This window comes from Denticeps clupeoides, chromosome 6 (genome assembly GCF_900700375.1).
Source record: "Denticeps clupeoides chromosome 6, fDenClu1.1, whole genome shotgun sequence".
NCBI lineage: Eukaryota > Metazoa > Chordata > Actinopteri > Clupeiformes > Denticipitidae > Denticeps > Denticeps clupeoides.
This window is the reverse complement of record NC_041712.1, coordinates 3706322-3724906: the sequence shown is the minus strand read 5'-3', so window position 1 is coordinate 3724906 and position 18585 is coordinate 3706322. Positions and strand designations below refer to the sequence as shown.

Sequence of the window (18585 nt, the reverse complement as noted above, 5' to 3'; positions counted from 1 at the left end):
TGGATGCCCTGACACCTCTCAGGTGACCATGTTTCCTGAGTCACAGAAAACATGGGTCTGAGCGTGTCAGTGTAGTACCTGTGACAAACTGCTCTATCCGACCTGTGTGTTCATGATTGGGGGCAACAGAGGAGCTTGAATCAATAAAGGGATTGTAATGATCTGAAGAATCAAAAATAACCCAGGTTGAGAATAAACATTTTTATGAACCTCCTCACTCTACAAAAACAGACTGAGCAAGTGAAGCAGCACTGAGGGGTTAAAGCAAAAGCAAGGGGGGGGGATTACATCAGTGAGCCTCGCCCAACCTCTGCACCTGAATGCTCAACAAACCTACAACCCAACCGTATCACATCTGGTACATTCCGTGCTCACGTGAGCAGTCAATTAGGCAGTCGTCCAGGCTATAACCTGGATATATACAGATGTCATTTAGCTCAGCAAATTACGGGTTTAAAACTTCCGCTAAACTGTCGCAAGTCAGCAAAAACTGTGCAGCAAGTTACAGATGTTACCAGAGTCCAGAGACAGTGTATGGTTGAAGCTCATATCCTGTCTTTTGGAAATAATATTCTCTGGTCTAGTCTACTCCACTCATTAACAGCATATGTGAGTGAGCAGATTCAAAATTAAAAAGGGAATAATTTCTTTTCTTGAAAAGCTTGAACTTGACTCTGAAAACGCAGGCGAAATAGCATTATTTTTTTTTACCTGACCTTATGTTCACGCTGTTACTGAATACACTGCTATTAGCCTATTATATAGTTCAGGAGTATTCGGATGCAGGGTGTGACTTCATGGTGGCCGTCCTTTCAATTTTATATTTCTGACAACACCCACATCTAAACAAGCCTTCAGAATATTACAATGACTGTCGTTGCTTGTTGTAGTCACTCCCGTGCTCCAGCACTCGCTTACTGAAGGCTTCGCTTAATACCACCGAGAAGCTCTCGCGGTCAATAAAAGCACAGCCAGAAGCTGAAAGCCCAGACACGGAATGACCCAGCACTGCGTGATGGAGCATGCAGGGGAGGTGCCGGAATGGAAACATTAGCGACCAATGTAAACGGGAGGTGTGGGGTGGGCGGGGGCATTAAATATCTCTACGAGAAAGAAAAAGAAATGCTGTTTACCACCAAACATTTCATGACTGGGTGTCCTAGAAGAAAAACTAACAGCATCTGAAGAGACAACAGGCAGATGAGCAGCATCAACAACAGCTTTGGTAAGGAAAGGGTTTAAGTTTGGAATGGAGTCATCAACAGCTTCTGAAGAAGAAAACGGATCTACACGAGCAAAGGAAACAGACAAGAGAGAACAGGTAGTGGTTAGAAGAAGATGAGGAGGGCAAAGTCCAGCATGCAAAGTACACGCAACATGGTGGTGGTCAAGAACACGGCTCTATGTAGACATGATGGTAGAGTACAAAAATAATACAAAAACACACACACACATATATATATATAAGAACATGCAGACACATTCAGAATGCTGCATTACGGTGATTAAACTTACAGAACAGGAAACATGACAAGGCAGCTTCAGCACACTGCAGACACTGACAATGCTTTAGGATTTCTGAGACCAGGTCATTCATCCAACCAAATTCCCTCGAAATACACTAGACCTATTTGCCCTGGTGCTAATAATAAAAATAAAAAAAAGACTGTAAACCACTACTGATGGGCTACTACTCACCAATGTGAATCTAGCAACATGCAAACAGCTAAAGAGCAAAAGCTGACGGTGGGAGAATCCCTTCTTACACAGAAGCAATTATCTTATCAGCAGCTTTATCACTGTTTACTATCTCATACTAAAAACGATAACACATATTTGCATGTCCCAATTCTGCATCTGCTCAGAAGGTAAAAAAGAAAGAGAAAAATTCTTCACTCATTGGGGTCAGTTGCTGGCTGTACACACAAGAATCATAGTATGTCAAAAAGTCTTATCATATTAATCAAAATGTACAATTTATTTTATAAAATAAACATTATGACATACGGTCATGATATTATTAGTCGGCAAGCTGGAAGTCCCGGTCAAAGTGCAGTGCACCACATATCCTTGGTGAAAGTGCTCAGGGGTTGCATATAAATCTATTTGAATAACTCACCTCCCCACGTAGTGGAGAGTGGTAGCGTTGGCTGAAACGCTGGCTGCAACGTTGGCTGCAGGTCCAGGAGGTCATTCTGTATCTTCAAAGTGCTGGAGATGAGAAAAAGGTTTTTATTCAATTAAATAATAATAAAACAAAGCCAAATTCAGTAAATCATTTTGCAGTGGGGTAGATTTTTAGAAGAATCCAGTAGGTTAAAAATATCTCTGCTTTCAGCATCACAGCATGCTTGTGATAAAGCAAAACTCTACTGATGCACTGTTTGGTTTTGAATCACTTTCTCCTCCTCCTTAGCGTTCAGTCGTGCAGTTGATTAAACCGGAAAAGAGAGCTGTTTACAGACATTTAAAGTGATTAAGTACCACTATTTGTTTTATTTAGCGTGTGCTGTAAGGGTATAAGGGTATGACCTAACAATTAAAGTTTATTAAAGTCAAATAGACAAATGTATGTAAAACAAACACTATGCTATTTGCTAAAACCCCACCATACTTTGCATTACGCAAGTAATGCAAGACTGACAGATCAGAACAAAAGGCCAAGGAGCCTCTGAGCTATGAGGTCCAGAAACAGCGGCCAGCCTGTTTGAATCTGCATGAGAGCAAAACTCATCAGGTGCACAGGCCTATAAAGCGCTTACTGGACGTTCTACTACATTCTGAGATCACCTGTTGGAGCTGGGGGTGGAGAAGAGGTCGATGGCGGGGGCAGTGCTGATGCTGCCTCCTGCTGTAGACACGGGCGACGCAGCCGTAGTGGCAGAGGAAGGAGGCTTCTTAGAGAGTTCCTTAAGCCGCTGTTCCTGAAGAGACGATTTACGTTTAAATGGTGTACGAGTGCAAAAAATATGAAACCGTGGCTACCTGTTTAATTAAATTCATTTATTATTCCAAAGATGCCAATGGAAACACTGCTACTCACACAGCAACATAACAGGACTATGTTAATAAAGAATTGTACAAACTTACAGTTGCACAAAAGGCTTGCTGTTCAACTCTAGTCAGTAACGTTGTGTGCATCCAGCTACAGAAAGCCCACCTTGAGAGCTTTTAGGCGCGCCTGCTCCTCCTCCAGGGCAGCCTGCTTTTCCCTTTCGTCCACTTTGGTGAAGGATATGCCCGTGCTGGCCAGTGAGGACACGGCGTTGGACAAGGTGCTGGCTCTGGGAAGGCCAGAGAGGAAGAGAGTGTCAGAGTTCAGAGGGGAAGCGTGTTCCCGTACGCAGTGTAAAACTGCCACAGTGGCAAAACCGCTGTTTTCTGACAGCTCAATAAATGAACCCTGCTCGTGTGTTTCCCCTTCTTTGGAGAATCCATGAACATGCAAATAGTTGAAAAGAAAAACAACAGGTCGTCTGCTTTAGGGTCAATATGCACTTCTTCCTGAATCAGCAGCCATTTCTGGGTGGTAGTAGTCTAGTGGGTAACATACTGGCCTAAGAACCACGTCGTTCTGCATAAGTTTCTGCTAAATGTCATAAAAGCAAAATGTGTGTGTGTGTGTGTGTGTGTGTGTGTATATATATATATATATAGTGTACAATCATCATCTCCGGCATCATTACTAAGAACTATTATCAATTTTCTGAACTACTTAGCACCACTTACTTTCACCCCAGTGCAATTCTGTTCCTGACTGAAATATGTAGGGCCATGCTACACACAATAACACTCCTAGAAATCGAATACCTTTGCATATTAAAATGGAATATTGTCACCCAGAATTAAACTGAACTGCTCTCCCCTATCATGTTATGTACATAAGTTCACATTATGTCAATGTATTTCATCAGACATCTGTAAGATGCCTGTGTAGAAAAAAAACAAAAAAAAAAAAAAAAAAAAAAAAAACACACACACACAAAATAAGTTAGGGATATTGTTATTTACATTATATTTACATGAGTGATTTTCCCATTTGAAGCACCATTTTTCATTAGTTTAATTTTTATTACCCCAAAATTTTAGACAATAACAGGGATAACCCCAAATAACAAAAATAGACAATGTCAGTAGTGAGTGTTTCCACCATTTGCCACAATGACAGCTTGACAGCGATGTCTCATGCTCCTGACTAGCCTCATGACGTTGTTCTGAGGCAATGCGTTCCACTCTTCCACAAGTGCTACACGCAGTTCTGCCAGATCACATGGGAGTGGGGTACGATCATTCAGTCTCTTCTTCAACTGGTCCCAGACGTGCTCTATGGGGTCCAGGTCAGGGGACATTGAAGGCCATACCATATATATATTATTTTATTGATTGTCATTGAGAAACACTGCAGCACAGCACTGATAGGCCCCCTATATGAGGCACCCCAACTTCCAAGGGGCAGTGGTGGCCTAGCGGTTAAGGAAGCGGCCCCGTAATCAGAAGGTTGCAGGTTCGAATCCCGATCCGCCAAGGTGCCACTGAACAAAGCACCGTCCCCACACACTGCTCCCCGGGCGCCTGTCATGGCTGCCCACTGCTCAGTCAGGGTGATGGGATAAATGCAGAGGACAAATTTCACTGTGCGCACTGTGTGCTGTGCTGCTGTGTATCACATGTGACAATCACTTCACTTTTTCTTCCTGAAGTCGAGCTGTTATAATTCTGCCACGATGTGTTGGAGGATTATCATCCGTGAACAGAAAGTGAACAGAAAGCCGGCAGAATTGGGGTATGATGATGGGTTCTATGATGTCTCTGAGGTAAGAACGTGCAGTGCCTGAGCCACGTACAACAACCAAATATATGTTGCGTTGACTGGTGATGCCTGCCCAGACTAATTAACCTCCTCCACCAAAACCTGGGGACCACGTAGACCTCAGCATATTGCTCACCTCGCCGTCTTCAGCAACACTGTTGACCATTTCTGTGCAAGGTGACCAGACACCTGACTGTAGACCACTGCTGCATTGTCCAGGTCACATGGTCTTGTGCCCACTGCAAATGTTCACGGCGGTGTCTTGGTGTCAGTAGTCACCAGCAACAGTCATCTGGCATTCAAGCCAAAGTGGTGGAGTCAGTTGCGAATGGTTTGTCTGGAAACCCTAGTACCCTCGCATCTCATAAACGTTCCTGCGGCAGTGTGGCAGATGCATAACGATGTTTGAGTGCAGAGGTCCTTAGGTTCTAGCGGTCTGTCACTCACCCCAATACGACTGCCTTCCTATCCCAAAAATGTCTGAAGGGAAACAAACACTGTATGAAATCCACAAAGTCTCTTATAATATCCCTAAGTTATTGTGAGTAGTGTGTGTTATATAAACAAACAAACAAACAAACAAATAAACAAATACATAAATAAAATCCAGATACATAATTTGAAGAGTTTACATTTCTCTAGTAGCCTAAACCCAGTCAGTAAGACACACAGTAGAGAGTTACACAAGTACCTGCTGGCTGCTGTAGAGTCTTTAACCTTTTTCCCTTCTAAGGAAGCCAAGTGCTGCTCCAAAGCATCCAGTAGACTACTTGGGGCCTGCCAGGAGAGAAGCATTTTTACTTCAAGGAATTTGGGCCAAAGGTCAACACAGAAGATTAAAGACTGAGAAAGTTAATTGAAATAAAAAATTTAGCATGCAGAGAATTTCACAGACACACAGGGACAAGGCTACCATTAACCACACAGAAAGTAAAAGACAGAAAGTGTGAGGTGCAGATACTTACACAAACCGTAAACTGAAAATGGGAAAGATAAGGAAAAGTACAGAATATAAAGGTGATAATTGTCAGAAGGGTTTAGTTGACTACAACCACGAGCTTTTAATACAATTAAATTAACCAGCAAAAGTTAATTCCATGTTTACATTTGAAGCAAAAGCTACTAGACAGAGAGGAAAATCACAGAAAAGCAAAAAAAATACATTCAATAAGACAAGTCAAAGAAATGACCTCCTGATCTACCAGCTTGATAATTGTTTTAAATTGTTGTTTAAGTCCAGGCCTAAACGGAACACCTTTATGTGCTGTGTGGCAAGAGAGAGGCCCGGGGTCGCCCCCGCAGGCTACATGCGCAGATAGCCAGCATGCTGCTGTGCAGCGTGGGAAGGGGGGGGTGAACATCTGTGCTGGGTGCAGGAGGGGGGTTCTGTTATAAGGCTGCAGAGGGGCAGGGTGCCAGTTGAGGCTAGACAGTGAAGCCAGTGCTGAGAAGCTGAATTAAGCCAAAAACCAAGCTAGAGGGGGCGACACAGAGCCCCACTTTGGAGCAAAGCCAAACAGGAAGCCGAAGAGCATGGCTTACCTGTGACAGGTCTGGGATGTCGCCTCGATCAATCCCCACTTGCTGTTGACAAGCAAAAAAAAAAAAAAAGTATGTGTTCATAAAACACAATGCTATAATAAAAAGGAGGTGGGTGAGGAGTTGGGGAGGTGAGGTCTCACCTCTGCCACTTTGAGGAATTCTGAGATTCTTGTCATTCGAGTGAGGAATTTCTTATAGATGTCCAGGCCGTCTTTACACTGAGTTTTCTTCATGTCAAAGTACTTCTCTGAGGATTGGAGGGAAAACACAAACAGAAAAAGACGTTGCTCCGCAGTGCACACAACTCAGTAAAATTATGCTGACCCATCAAATGTCGTGTCCCAATACTAGGGACACAGGAGGAAACTCAAGTCACATGAAATCCCTGGCATGTCTCACCACCCTGTCAGAGCGCCTGATCGTTGCATCCTGGCTCCAGGAAAGGCAGCCCTGTCGGGGGCACCTCACACGGCCATGCCGTCATTTACCACAAATAACCACTTTCCACTGTAAAGGGGGCTGGTGGTGGAACAAAGGTACCTGTGTTTGCAGTGTTGTGGACTTCCTTTTATGGGACATTCTAAACTAAAACCTAACTGGTCTGGGAAGGTATTAAAATTTGACATCAGATGGCTGTTGGTTCGAATCCTGAGCTGCGATGGTGCCACAGAGCAAAATACAGTCCCCACACACTGCTCCCCGGCCGCCTTTCATGACTGCCCACTGCTCACAGGGTGATGGTTAAAAGCAGAGGACATTTCATTGTGCCACCGTGCGCTGTGCTGCAGTGTTTCACAATGACAATCACTTCACTTTAACTTCAAATGCACATAGATATAAGCAAAAGGAAGATAAATATATATAAAACCAGGATAGACCACTCACAAAGACAATACAGCTCTGCATACAAACATTTTACTAAAATTGGTAGTATTTGAAAATTCATACTGTATTACAAATATTAATAGTAATTTTGTTTTGCGCATCCGTTAAAGTGACAGTAGAGATTGACTGAACTCAGGACTGTTGTAGTCACCATGTGCTAAACACTGCTGAATTGGGGCAACACAGGCCTTGCAGCAATCAGCCGACTCTCTGTCCCAGAGTCACAGACTGATTTGTGAGCCTGCAGATCTCAACCATCAAGGACAAAAGTTTCTTTACCCATGAGCAGGAGAAAGGGACGCAATGAGAGATAACATTGGTTTATGAGCATAGCAGTTTTTGGAGGCCTGTCTTAATTTTAGTCTAGTTTCAGTTGACTAAATGTCTGAGCATTTTAGTCATATTATCATCAAAATTATCCATTAATATTTTTAGAACTGATGACACTTTATAGTCTAATTTTAGTCAATGAAAATTGTATTGTAGTCTCTTTTTTTAGTAATGCAATTCTATTTAACCCAGTCAATATAGTACCTAGTAGAACGGACAAAAAACAAACCCATTTCATAATTAAAAACAAGGTTATATTATTATTATATTATTGATACCTTACAGACTCAAGAATACTCTATACCCATTCCAGACATGGAAGAAGCTCTGATTTGTTCCCTGTTTTTTGACCACACATTGTCTTTTCTTTTCCACTTTTTTTTTATTAAAAGGGCATCCAAAGATTGCTTCATCAGTGTCTCCCACATTTGAAGTATCCAAAAATCTTATTAATGCCACATTTGCGTATTGTGAAGTGATGTTATCTGTTTGACTGGATGGGAGATACAGGAAATTGAAACCACGATATAACAACACGATTAAAGAAGAGGACATAACGTCTAGTCAACGAAAATGAAGGAAAATTTTGGTATAGTTTTTATCTTGTAAACTAAATTTAGTCAACAATATACTTTGCCATGTTGAAAAGGGTACGTTGATTGAGATGCAGCCTGGAAGACCAACTCACCAAGCAAGTTGATGATTCCTTCATTATAGGCTGCAAACAGTCGAATGGCGTCTTTGAACAGGAGCATGAAGGCTGCATTGATGACCCCATTTGTAAGCTCGTTGGCGTTGACCTGAAGCAGAAGAGGAGGATAAACAGCTGGAGCTCAGAATAGAGAGGGGGTGTGAGCTGGCAGCAGAGTGAGGGGCTGGCACACTCACGTTGAAATCAAGAAGGGCATCCATCTGGTTCTGAATGATGGGTATGGTTTTCAGGAGCTTCTCAGTGTTCATCGTTCTCATCACCCCATCAGTCCTGAAGCAACAACAACGAGGACGACAAGATCAATAGAATTTAATAGTGAAAGAGACTGCAATATCAACTAAGGCAATATGCCTTGACCACATTTTCCTGACAATAACTTCGCTATGAAATCGCTATTAAAAGATCTATTACATAAAACAACCAAACTTTTCATGTCATGAAAATGACCTGATAATCTGTCTTGATTCTCTACTTCATTATTGGTAATAAACAAATGTACACTGTGAAACCTTCACATCACTGAAACACTGGAAAAAGTGATGAGAAAAGAATGCCTACTCACCCTCTTTTTACTTTTGTGAAGTCAAAAGCCACTTGTCTGTATGACACCGCCTTTTCATTGAGGTAGCGGCTATACCTCCTAATGAAGGTCGACATGTCGTATCCTACAGAAAAAGGTAATTAGTGGTGTGGTCATGTGAACTGCCTTGCCTACATGAAACAGTGTGCTGTGTAAAGCAGAGCTGCCCTGCACTCTCCTTAAATATTTTAAAGAAAAGAAGGCTGTTAAAGTGGACCACAAAAAAAAAAAAAAAAAAAAAAAAAAAAAAAAAAAAAAGTCTTACAAGCAAATCACTACTGCCAGGCTGCCCGTCCCAGACTGGACAGGCTTGATGACCCGTGTCCAGTCTTTTGCCCATTGGTAAGCCAAACTTTACCACTATGAGCAATATGAGTAAGTTCTGATGACACATTTCTAAGCTTAGTTAAAGGACCACTGGCGTATTTTGGGACTGGACTGGACTTTGCATGTCTAAGACTAAGCAGTGAAAACAGGAGCAGTGTATGTGTGTACATGCAGACAACTGCTTACCTTGAAGACCACTTTTGTCCAAGAAATTACTGAGGTTGAATAATGTGTTTCTGGAGGCCAAATACTGTATAAAACGCTGGAAGGGAAGTGGAAAAATTGAGTCAATGAGTAACTGATTACACACACAGCAAAGCAGACTTTGCCCTTTGTTCATAAAGGGGCTTCAAACAACCTCCTCCTGAAATGATCCCTCGCTAAGGATGCGCTGTACCAATGTATTTTCTGATCCAGATTACTCATCCGATACTAGTATTAAAGGAATAAATGGTCTTACTTTATGGTGGACACTAAGGACCAGTCCACACGGAAACGTTTTTCTCTGAAACTTTTCCATTTTTGTCTCATGAGCGTTTCAGGGCCCCAGAACAGTTATTTTTCTAATAACGGTCCCAGAGGGAATTTCTCCTTTCTTCTTTCTATGTGAAAACGCTGATTTATTAGGGTCACGTAACTCATCGTGGTGGCATTGGAAGGCGGAAGCTGGTGATTCCCACAACATTAAACCAGTACCGACTGAAGATTCGCCGTTCAGTCATCAGACACTGACTCAACTCGACCCAGCTCAGCTATATCAAATAAAAGCAATTTCAGACCGAAATTGCACCGAAATTGCCTCAAAGGTTTGCAATTCCTCTATTTAAAAAACAAAAAAAAACAGTGAATTGCAAGTTTCAGATCAGTGCAAAGAGCATGGCGCGTTCAGTCTGAAAGTGGCTTTATTACGCTGACATATCAGCCCAACCTCCAACCTGACCTATAACCCCAAAGGAGTTATACAGACAACAATGGCGGATAACACATTCCTGGTCGTGCTATCCATCATAAAGCAACTACAAGGCTGAAGACGTGTTCTGGCAGTTTAAACACATCGCACAGGAAATATATTTCCTGGAAGGAGCAGTGGTGGCCTAGCGGTTAAGGAAGGTTGCTGGTTCGAATCCCAATCTGCCACTGAGGTGCCACTGAGCAAAGCACCGTCCCCACACACCGCTCCCCGGGCGCCTGTCATGGCTGCCTGCTCACTAAGGGTGATAGTTAAAAACAGAGGACACATTTCGTTGTGTCACCGTGTGCTGTGCTGGAGTGTTTCACAATCACTTCACTTTCACTAGTTGTGCAGTGTGTTGCCATATAAATGCAGTATAAAATGCAATAACACCTGCTCACTGTGTACGCATAATGAAAAGTATGCAATGATGATTTAAAGAGTGCATGTGAACCAATCACCTCTACAGCATAACCTGCGGCCCTTCTCTTGAAACAAATCAAACATCCCCTATAAGGCGTTCGAAATGTCTACAATTGGTGTTGGTGTAAAAGCAACACACTTTTTTTTTCCCCTTTGTGTTCAAGGCCTACTGAAATTAAATGACCTTAAAATCAATGAAACTATAGCCAAAAAAAAGAGTTTTTCTCAAAAAAGTTTGTTTCTCAAACTTTAGAAAAGCTAAAAAAAATCATAAATGTCCTCTTTATAGGATATTTCAAATGGTGTGGACATTTCACACAGAAAAGATAAGGACCACTTTTCACCACTCAGCATAAATGCATGCAGAGGCAAGTAAATATGGAACGTTTGGGGCAGTGGTGGTGCTGTGCTGCAGTGTATCACAATGACAAATCACTTCACTTTTAAAATCACAAATTTCAATAAAATTATTATTATTATTATTTTTTTTTTACTACAAAAAAAAAACTGAAATCATCTTTGGTCCTGCAAGGAATCACTGAGTTTAATCACCTCGTTTCCATAGACCATTAGGTGGTGTGTAGTAATGAGGGATTTGAAGACCACCACCCAGCTGGTGTTGGTGGTCCTCTCAAACAGCGTGTCAGCCAGCTGCGGGATGTTGACGTTCATCTCATTGGTGCACTGGATCAGGTCTGTGGGGAGGAGAGCAGAGATGGTCCGTTAGCTTCTTTCAGCAACTGCACAAGAGGGTCTTTTACTTGACGTTTCGATGGCGGCTACAGCGTTATCGCTCTGTCGGGTACAGACATCCTGTGCATTATTTTGTGTTTGGCGCACCTCCAGTGCCATCTGGCCTGCAGTGAGAGAGGTTGCCTTAAGGCTCATTTCCATAAGGGCCATGAGACCTCCCTTTCATCCCAGATCTTATCATGCTCTTCATGAACATTGACACAGGGCAACAGCCCTTTCATTTCTTTCTGCAGATAGAGGAAAATAAGAGCGGCACAATTTAATTCCTTTCTGGCATAAAAGTAGCATGTGATGACCCTCAGGATATGTAACCAGACATGTCCATGTCCAACAAAACCATAGGTTCCAAAATAATTTTCCACCAGGACATTTTTCATTTCGGAGACATGGATAGACGCGGAAGGTTGGAATGGGGGACCGGGGTCGGGAGACCCTTACGCACAAAGCCGGAGACAACACATTATGCGTTTCCTACAAGTCTATGTAGAGCTATGCAACCAGCCTTGATGAGATATATATACAGCATATACGCATTTCAAACGCAGAAAACCTGAAATAAAGGAAAGAAAAAAAACGACATGACTAATATAGAGACTGGAGCTGAGAGCAAAAATTTTAACCGTATTATTTGGTGATTCATTACCCATACAATAGGAAACCAGCCTAGGAAAAACAAAGGAAGAAGCTGAAAGCCTATTAGTAAAGCCTATTTCACATGAGTAAAGTTTAATTTAAATTTAAAGTATTATTCTCTATTTCATAAAGTGTAGTGAGCTCCTACAAGCATTTGTTTTTGGAAAGTGTTATCATAAACATTCTGTATAGTCTTCAAAAGTTTAGTGTCAAATAGAAATTTAAATAGATTCCATGAGGGAAAAATTACATGAAATTAGCTTCATTTTGTTGTAATGTTGCCTATTCAATGTAAGAATTAATGGAATTTATTCAAATTTTTTTGGTTTTGTTTCAAATCTCAAAAGAATCTCTCATCAAAGAATATGCGATTCGCAGCAATTACAGTAGTCAGCTTGGGTGTTCTAGATATCAATTCTCAATCAGTCACTCCCTCACTATCCATTACTGTTTATTCCTAAGCAGGGTCATGGCTTGAACTTGAACTACCTTGGAGGAAAATGTAGAGATGTTCAATTACGTTTCAAGTAAATTGAGCGATTACGCTAAAATATGCAAATAGAGCTCTGACCGTGCATGTTATGTTTGATCATTCCACCACTCATAACTGCAGTAACACGCCACTCGTCCCTTGTTTATGGGTGGTCCATGGAATGAATTTACTTTTTATACATTAACAAAAGGGCAGCCATGTGACTACAAAAGGCTTTTGAGGCCTTACAGAAAAACAGCATGGGGCGACAGGCCAGGGGGCTCATGTCAACAGGTCTCTGCTATAGATCAAAAGCCAAGTGCCCTGGGAAAAGAACTGTGTCAACATCATTTGGAAACACCTAGCTGAATAGCGCTTTAGGTGCGAGCCACATCCTCTGGGCTCATTATAGAAGCGGAACGCTTCGGGCGCACAACGGAGGCACGCCAAAGTCAAAAAACATCCTTCATACGTCTACGGAGATCGTAGAAGTTTAAATACGTTTCTTCATAATCACGGTTCTTACACATCTTTACAAAAAGAATTTCCACAACTTTTCAATTGCTTCTTTTTCAATTGCTTCTTTTTCAATTGCTTCTTTTCTTCAAAAAAATTACGAAAAGTAAAATTGACCAAAATATTGATTAAGTAAATTGATGACAACCCTGAAAAGCTTAACTTAAACAACCGCGTTTCTTCCTCCACGTTCATGAGAGGAGGAAATTTACTAAAGTAATTTACCTGACTTAAAAAAGGGGACACGGGACTGCAAAGGTGCTGGAACATGGAAGCAACGCACCACATAACATGGTTCATGTAAAGATACTACAGACCTGCACTAGTTTTAATGGTCCCTTATTAACAATTATTGTTGCTTTTATATCGGCCTTGTTGGTCCCTAATGCCGTACCTGAAGCCTCTTTCTAAAATATAGCCCTGGTGCCGAATTAAAGCCACTTTGATCCAGTCCCACAGTGAGATTCCGTGTCTGTACCTTTAAATGCTACTGAGAAGGAGAGCAGCCTATAGAAGTTGAGGGGGCAAAGAAGCGGTGGGAAATTTGCTGGGTGGAAAATGCATGAGAACTGGAGGAAACCTTTCCCCTTATGATGACATAAAAGGACAAATTCCAGATCCGGCCGTCTGCTGCTCTCGGAACGGCAAAGCAGAAAGGCCAAAACACCTATCGCCATTTATAGCCGCTGCAGGACAATCGACAGGCTAAGGGAACTCATATTAATATTAAATAATCTCACAAAGTGACATTTTCATAATATGGGGCCTTTAAACTTTGTAGTTGTAACCATAGAAAAATGTTTCTTGCACAGTCTTACGAGAAGCATGTACTTCATTATACATTCATGTGTCAGATTTCAGACTTCATATCTTCACATGTTTATTTCATTTTCCAAAACTTTTTTTAATGACCATAGGAATCCTGCATAATGCTTACAAAACGACTCTTTTCCTACTGAAGGACCTGCTCAATTCCTGACAGACAGCAGCCAGCCAGAACCAGCCCAGCTCCATTACAGATGTGCAGCCAGGATGCCCCTCAACACGTGGTCATCACCTGACCGCACACGTACACAGTGGTCACATGGCGCGCAGAGGATAAGCCGCAGAGCCTTCAGCCACAAACTATTCGAATGCTGCCTTAGTTTAACAGGCAAACCTGGAAAATGGGTCAAAAGGTACATGGATGGAACTGAAGCAATTACTGATGACTTCTGAGAGTAATAGAACAAAAACCACACCCCTCAACACCCCACTAACTTAAGTATAAAACTAAACATACTTTAAAGAATTAACATTAGACTTAACTGAAAGCCAGCTACTGCTTTTGATTATTCGATAGTGAGAAAAGCGCAGACTCAGACGCAGGACGCTTTTTAATTCCTCCATTTGGTGACAGGAAGCTGAATCCACCACCAGAGCACAATACGAACAGGTTTACCTCTAAAACAGAGCCTTCCATCACACCGGGCAACAGAACTCAGGACAAGACCATAGCATGCATAGCATTAAAGAAACTCACACAATGGCGTATTTTAACAAAATCACAGTGTAACTCTGCATAACTCTAATGATTGCCTAGTGGCTAAAGAAGAGGAATCGTAACCAAAGGGTTGCAGGTTCGAATCCCAAAATGCAAAGGTGCCACTGAGGTCCCCTTGTACCATCCCCACACACTGCTCCTCGGGCGACTTTCATGGCTGTCCACCCTAAATCTCACTAAAATAACTCAATTTCCCTTAATCAGACCAACTAAAATCTCCCATTAAAGCCCATAAGTTAGCTTGTGAAAAAGCAGGCATGTCTCCATGTCTGACAAGGACAAACTATTTAATAAATCAGGTCAAAAGAAAATTATGCTTCTGTACCAAAGATACCAGGCGTTTTGGTTATTACACCGTAGACTTTCACCACCTTTCCTCCTCAGCAGTGGATTACACACAGCTCCTGCATCGAGACTTTCGCCATTCTGGCCTTTCTGAAACATGCTGTTCCTGTACCCTACAAGCCTGCCTATCTTTTGCTTGATCTAAGCCTAAATGTTTTATTCCTGCAGTAACATCCTGTTAGCTGTTTAAATTTTGAGCAGAGAACAGAGTAGAAGAATGCAGGACGGGGGCCGCCGGTTCGCGCCGTGGTACTCGGACCAAGGCCAATCAAAGTACAAGGTCTAGACTCCGGCAAGTAAATGCCATCTTTTGATGGCTGAGACTGGCAAAAGCTGTAAGTAGGGCAGCATAACCTTCCCGAGTTGGGACTCGCTAGCTGTGTTACCCTGGGATCACTGGAAGCCATATGCTCAGACTGACGCCACGGCAGCGTAACACGCGAGCAAACGGGCGCCCGCGCCTCCAAGGGACATTTACGCGGCAGTGCGGGCACCAGGATCAGTCAGGTATTAACAGAATCCTCCTCACCCCTTAGAAACAGTTCCTATGTAGCTGATGACAGCATGGACAATCCAAAAGATTTTCTGTAGTTTGTAGATCTGTAGTTTAGATTTAATCGCTTAATCGTAAATGTTATTTAAGTCATTTAAAAGAAACGATGTCTTGCCAGTTTTGGTTCTGAGAAAAGTATGTTCAGTAGTCAAAGCAGATTTTTTTTCTCCATTGCCTATATTAAGGAAATAGGGTGCATGAGAGCTGCCAATCATCTCCATGGGCTCGCCCCATTTTACACTGTTTATTCAGATTGAATGGTGCACCCCTGGCATCTAATGCCATAGCCTAGTTAGAATAATTATCCGCTGTTGCAAAAAAATTTCACCCCACACAGTCTTACCCATAGAAGTTAAAGTGCAGCACAATATTCATAAAAGTGAATGATTGATTATGAAGTGGGTAAGGGCCATTATGTGTGTGTGTGCGCACATACAGTCCTATATTATGCAACAAGCATATCCTCTAAAAGGCTTCTGAGCCCATTGGGCCCTCCCACACAGAGCTGGACAGGCACAGGGTGTTCAGGTCACAGACATGTCACATCTACAATACCTTAAAATTTGTTGTGTCATTTCAGCAGTCTTTTTTTTTTTTTTGGGGGGGGGGGCGCGAAGGAGTTGATTCAGCGCAGACATACGCATGTCAGAACTCGACGCCATTCGATGCTCACTATGTCGATGTGGACACAGGGGGAGCAGCCGATGATGCAAGCCGGCGTTTTCTCACGTTGCACTACCAGCAGACACCATAAAGGTGTTATGAGGGCCCGACGTCCACAGGTGGGGGGTTGTGCTTACAGCCCAACACTGTGCAGCACAATGAAAGCAGGTTCACACAGAGCACGTGACAGAATCTGGAGACGCCATGGAGAACATTCTGCTGCCTGCAACATCCTCCAGCATGACCGGTATGGCAGGGGGTCAGTAATGGTGTGGGGTGGCATATCTTTGGGGGGCCGTATAGCCCTCCATGTGCTCGCCAGAGGTAGGTTGAGTGTTGTTATGTACCGAGATGAGATCCTCAGACCCCTTGTGAGAACCTATGCTGGTGCGGTTGGCCCTGGCTTCCTCCTAATGCAATGCATGTGGCGGAAGTGTGTCAGCAGTTCCTGCAAGAAGAAGACATTGATGCTATGGACTGGCCCGCCCGTTCCCCAGACCTGAATCCAATTTAGCACATCTGGGGCATCATGTCTCGCTCATCCAGGAGTTGGCGGATGCTTTAGAAAGTGAAGTGATTACACTGTGATACACTGCAGCACAGAACACGGTGCACACAACGAAATTAGTCCTCTGCCTTACCCTCACCCTTAGTGAGCAGTGGGCAGCCATGACGGGCCGAACAAGACAACCTCCTCATTACAGGGACGCTTTCCTTAACCGCTAGGCCACCACCGCCCCTAGTTCCGGTCTGGGAGGAGACCCCTCAGGAGACCATCCACCACCTCATCAGGCATTGTAGGGAGGTCATACAGACACGTGGAGGCCACACACACTAGCGAGCCTCATCGGGGCAGTGGTGGCCTAGCAGGTAATAAAACGGACCCATAATCAGAAGGTTGGCGGTTCGAATCCTGAGCTGCCATGGTATTACTGATCAAGGTACCATCCCCACACTGCTTCCTGGGCGCCTTTCATGTCTGCCCACAACTCACCAAGGTGATGGTTAAAAGCAGAGGACCCATTTCACAATGACAAATCACTTCACTTTCACTTGTTTTAAGGACATTACATTAAAGTTTGTTTTTTCACTTTAATTTGGAGTGTGAGCCCAAATCCAGACTGCCATTTCCTTCGAGAATTTGTGTGTGATTTTGTTGTCAGCATATTCAAGTATTTAATAAGAATATTTCATTCACTCAGATCTAGGATGTCTTTTTGTGTTGTCCATTTTTTGAGTGTGTATATATAAAATGTCACATTATGAGCATGTGTTTTTATAATATTTTTTGTTACACAAATCCAGATGCTAGATGATCAGTTATTATTCCTCATAATAGGAATATCAACAGAATTCAGTATTTTGTGTTTGTCCACTACTATACTAATATACAGGCCAATCACAGAACAATATCATGAAAATACTGTTGAAGATAACTGGTGTCCACACCAGGACAGACACCCCGACCTGCACCCGTGGGAGCTGCTTCTGGAAGCCCGGATCACATTTCAGGAACATATTGAACTCCCAGAATAAGTCAAGAACATGGCAGCTCCGCCACTTTTTTCTGTGCCTGCTTCCGGGAGCGCTTTACCGTGGCACACCGTCCAAGGCGGACAAATCTCACGTGTGGACACCTGCCGTCCCTCCAGGCAAAGCTCTGCCCTAGAGAGATGCCGGTGTTATTTTATTTTATTTTTCTGGGGAGTACGAAGAATGGTTGCGACGCCGGAAACCCAACCCAAATCAAAGTGCGCTGGGAGGGGAGCCCTATCTAGCCTTCAAATCAAAGAGGAGGGGAGCGGGACTCCGGGGTTATTTTTGCACCAAAGGAAACGCCGACATGGCGCGAACAGAGCCGCCCTGAAATACCTACAGCCCTCGTCACATTCCTGCTGCGGGCCAGCGTCTCCGAGAAAACACACACTGGGCCCGAGCACACTGCCGCTTTTCTCACGGTGCAGCCGGCGCCAAATATAGTTTCGCACAGGAAATGAACAGCGGAGGGTTCTAGCCGCAGAACCGTGGCGTGGACCCATCTTGATGTGGCCAGGCTTCCAGTCCTCGATCCAGCTCTGACGCCGGCGCCCCGAGGATGGCCCAGAAATGAAACCCCAACCAGAGCAGCCTGGCGCTGCAGGCCCGCCTGCCAGGAGAACCGAGCTAGAACGCCACGGAAATCATTTACAAAGCGCCGTAAAATCTCGTCACCACGCAGCACTCCGGAGCAAAGGGCAAATCTGACGATTTCTGACCCAAAGTGCAACTGCACATGCCAGTCAAATAAATGAAAGTTCGTTACAACCGGTTCTAGATAAAAGGAGCCAAGCACGGCCATGTCTCCAGACCCAAAAATAGAAAGCAGCTCCCCCGGTTCTTCAAACGGTACCGAGGTGCATTATCACAAAAACGAGCAGTCAGATCAACAACACACACAAATCAAGACAAACACACACACACACACACACACACAACATGAGCGGAGCAAATATTGAGGGCAGAAGCCGATTTTCAGGAATTTACAGACAGCGGCAGCACGGGGAGCA

General features: G+C 43.3%; 1 protein-coding gene across 20 annotated transcripts in view; it reads right to left on the bottom strand.

The window, feature by feature from the left end:
* Window positions 1-18585, bottom strand: part of picalma (phosphatidylinositol binding clathrin assembly protein a) — a 31093-nt gene that overhangs the window by 11392 nt on the left and 1116 nt on the right. For 6 of the 20 annotated variants that reach the window (XR_003750125.1, XM_028983612.1, XM_028983611.1 and 3 more), the window contains exons 3-16: window positions 11114-11256; window positions 9373-9448; window positions 8842-8944; window positions 8456-8549; window positions 8256-8367; window positions 6493-6599; window positions 6353-6394; window positions 5776-5787; window positions 5502-5587; window positions 3161-3284; window positions 2791-2924; window positions 2120-2211; window positions 1134-1286; window positions 79-162 (exon numbers count right to left, since the gene is read on the bottom strand). Coding sequence is in view for 19 of the 20 variants with exons in the window: in XM_028983612.1 (XP_028839445.1) it covers window positions 79-162; window positions 1134-1286; window positions 2120-2211; window positions 2791-2924; window positions 3161-3284; window positions 5502-5587; window positions 5776-5787; window positions 6353-6394; window positions 6493-6599; window positions 8256-8367; window positions 8456-8549; window positions 8842-8944; window positions 9373-9448; window positions 11114-11256 (1362 nt within the window). In the remaining variant the exon portion in view is untranslated. The remainder of the gene's footprint in view (window positions 1-78; window positions 163-1133; window positions 1287-2119; window positions 2212-2790; window positions 2925-3160; window positions 3285-5501; window positions 5588-5775; window positions 5788-6352; window positions 6395-6492; window positions 6600-8255; window positions 8368-8455; window positions 8550-8841; window positions 8945-9372; window positions 9449-11113; window positions 11257-18585) is intronic. The other 14 variants (XM_028983621.1, XM_028983622.1, XM_028983623.1 and 11 more) reach the window with 6 other exon arrangements.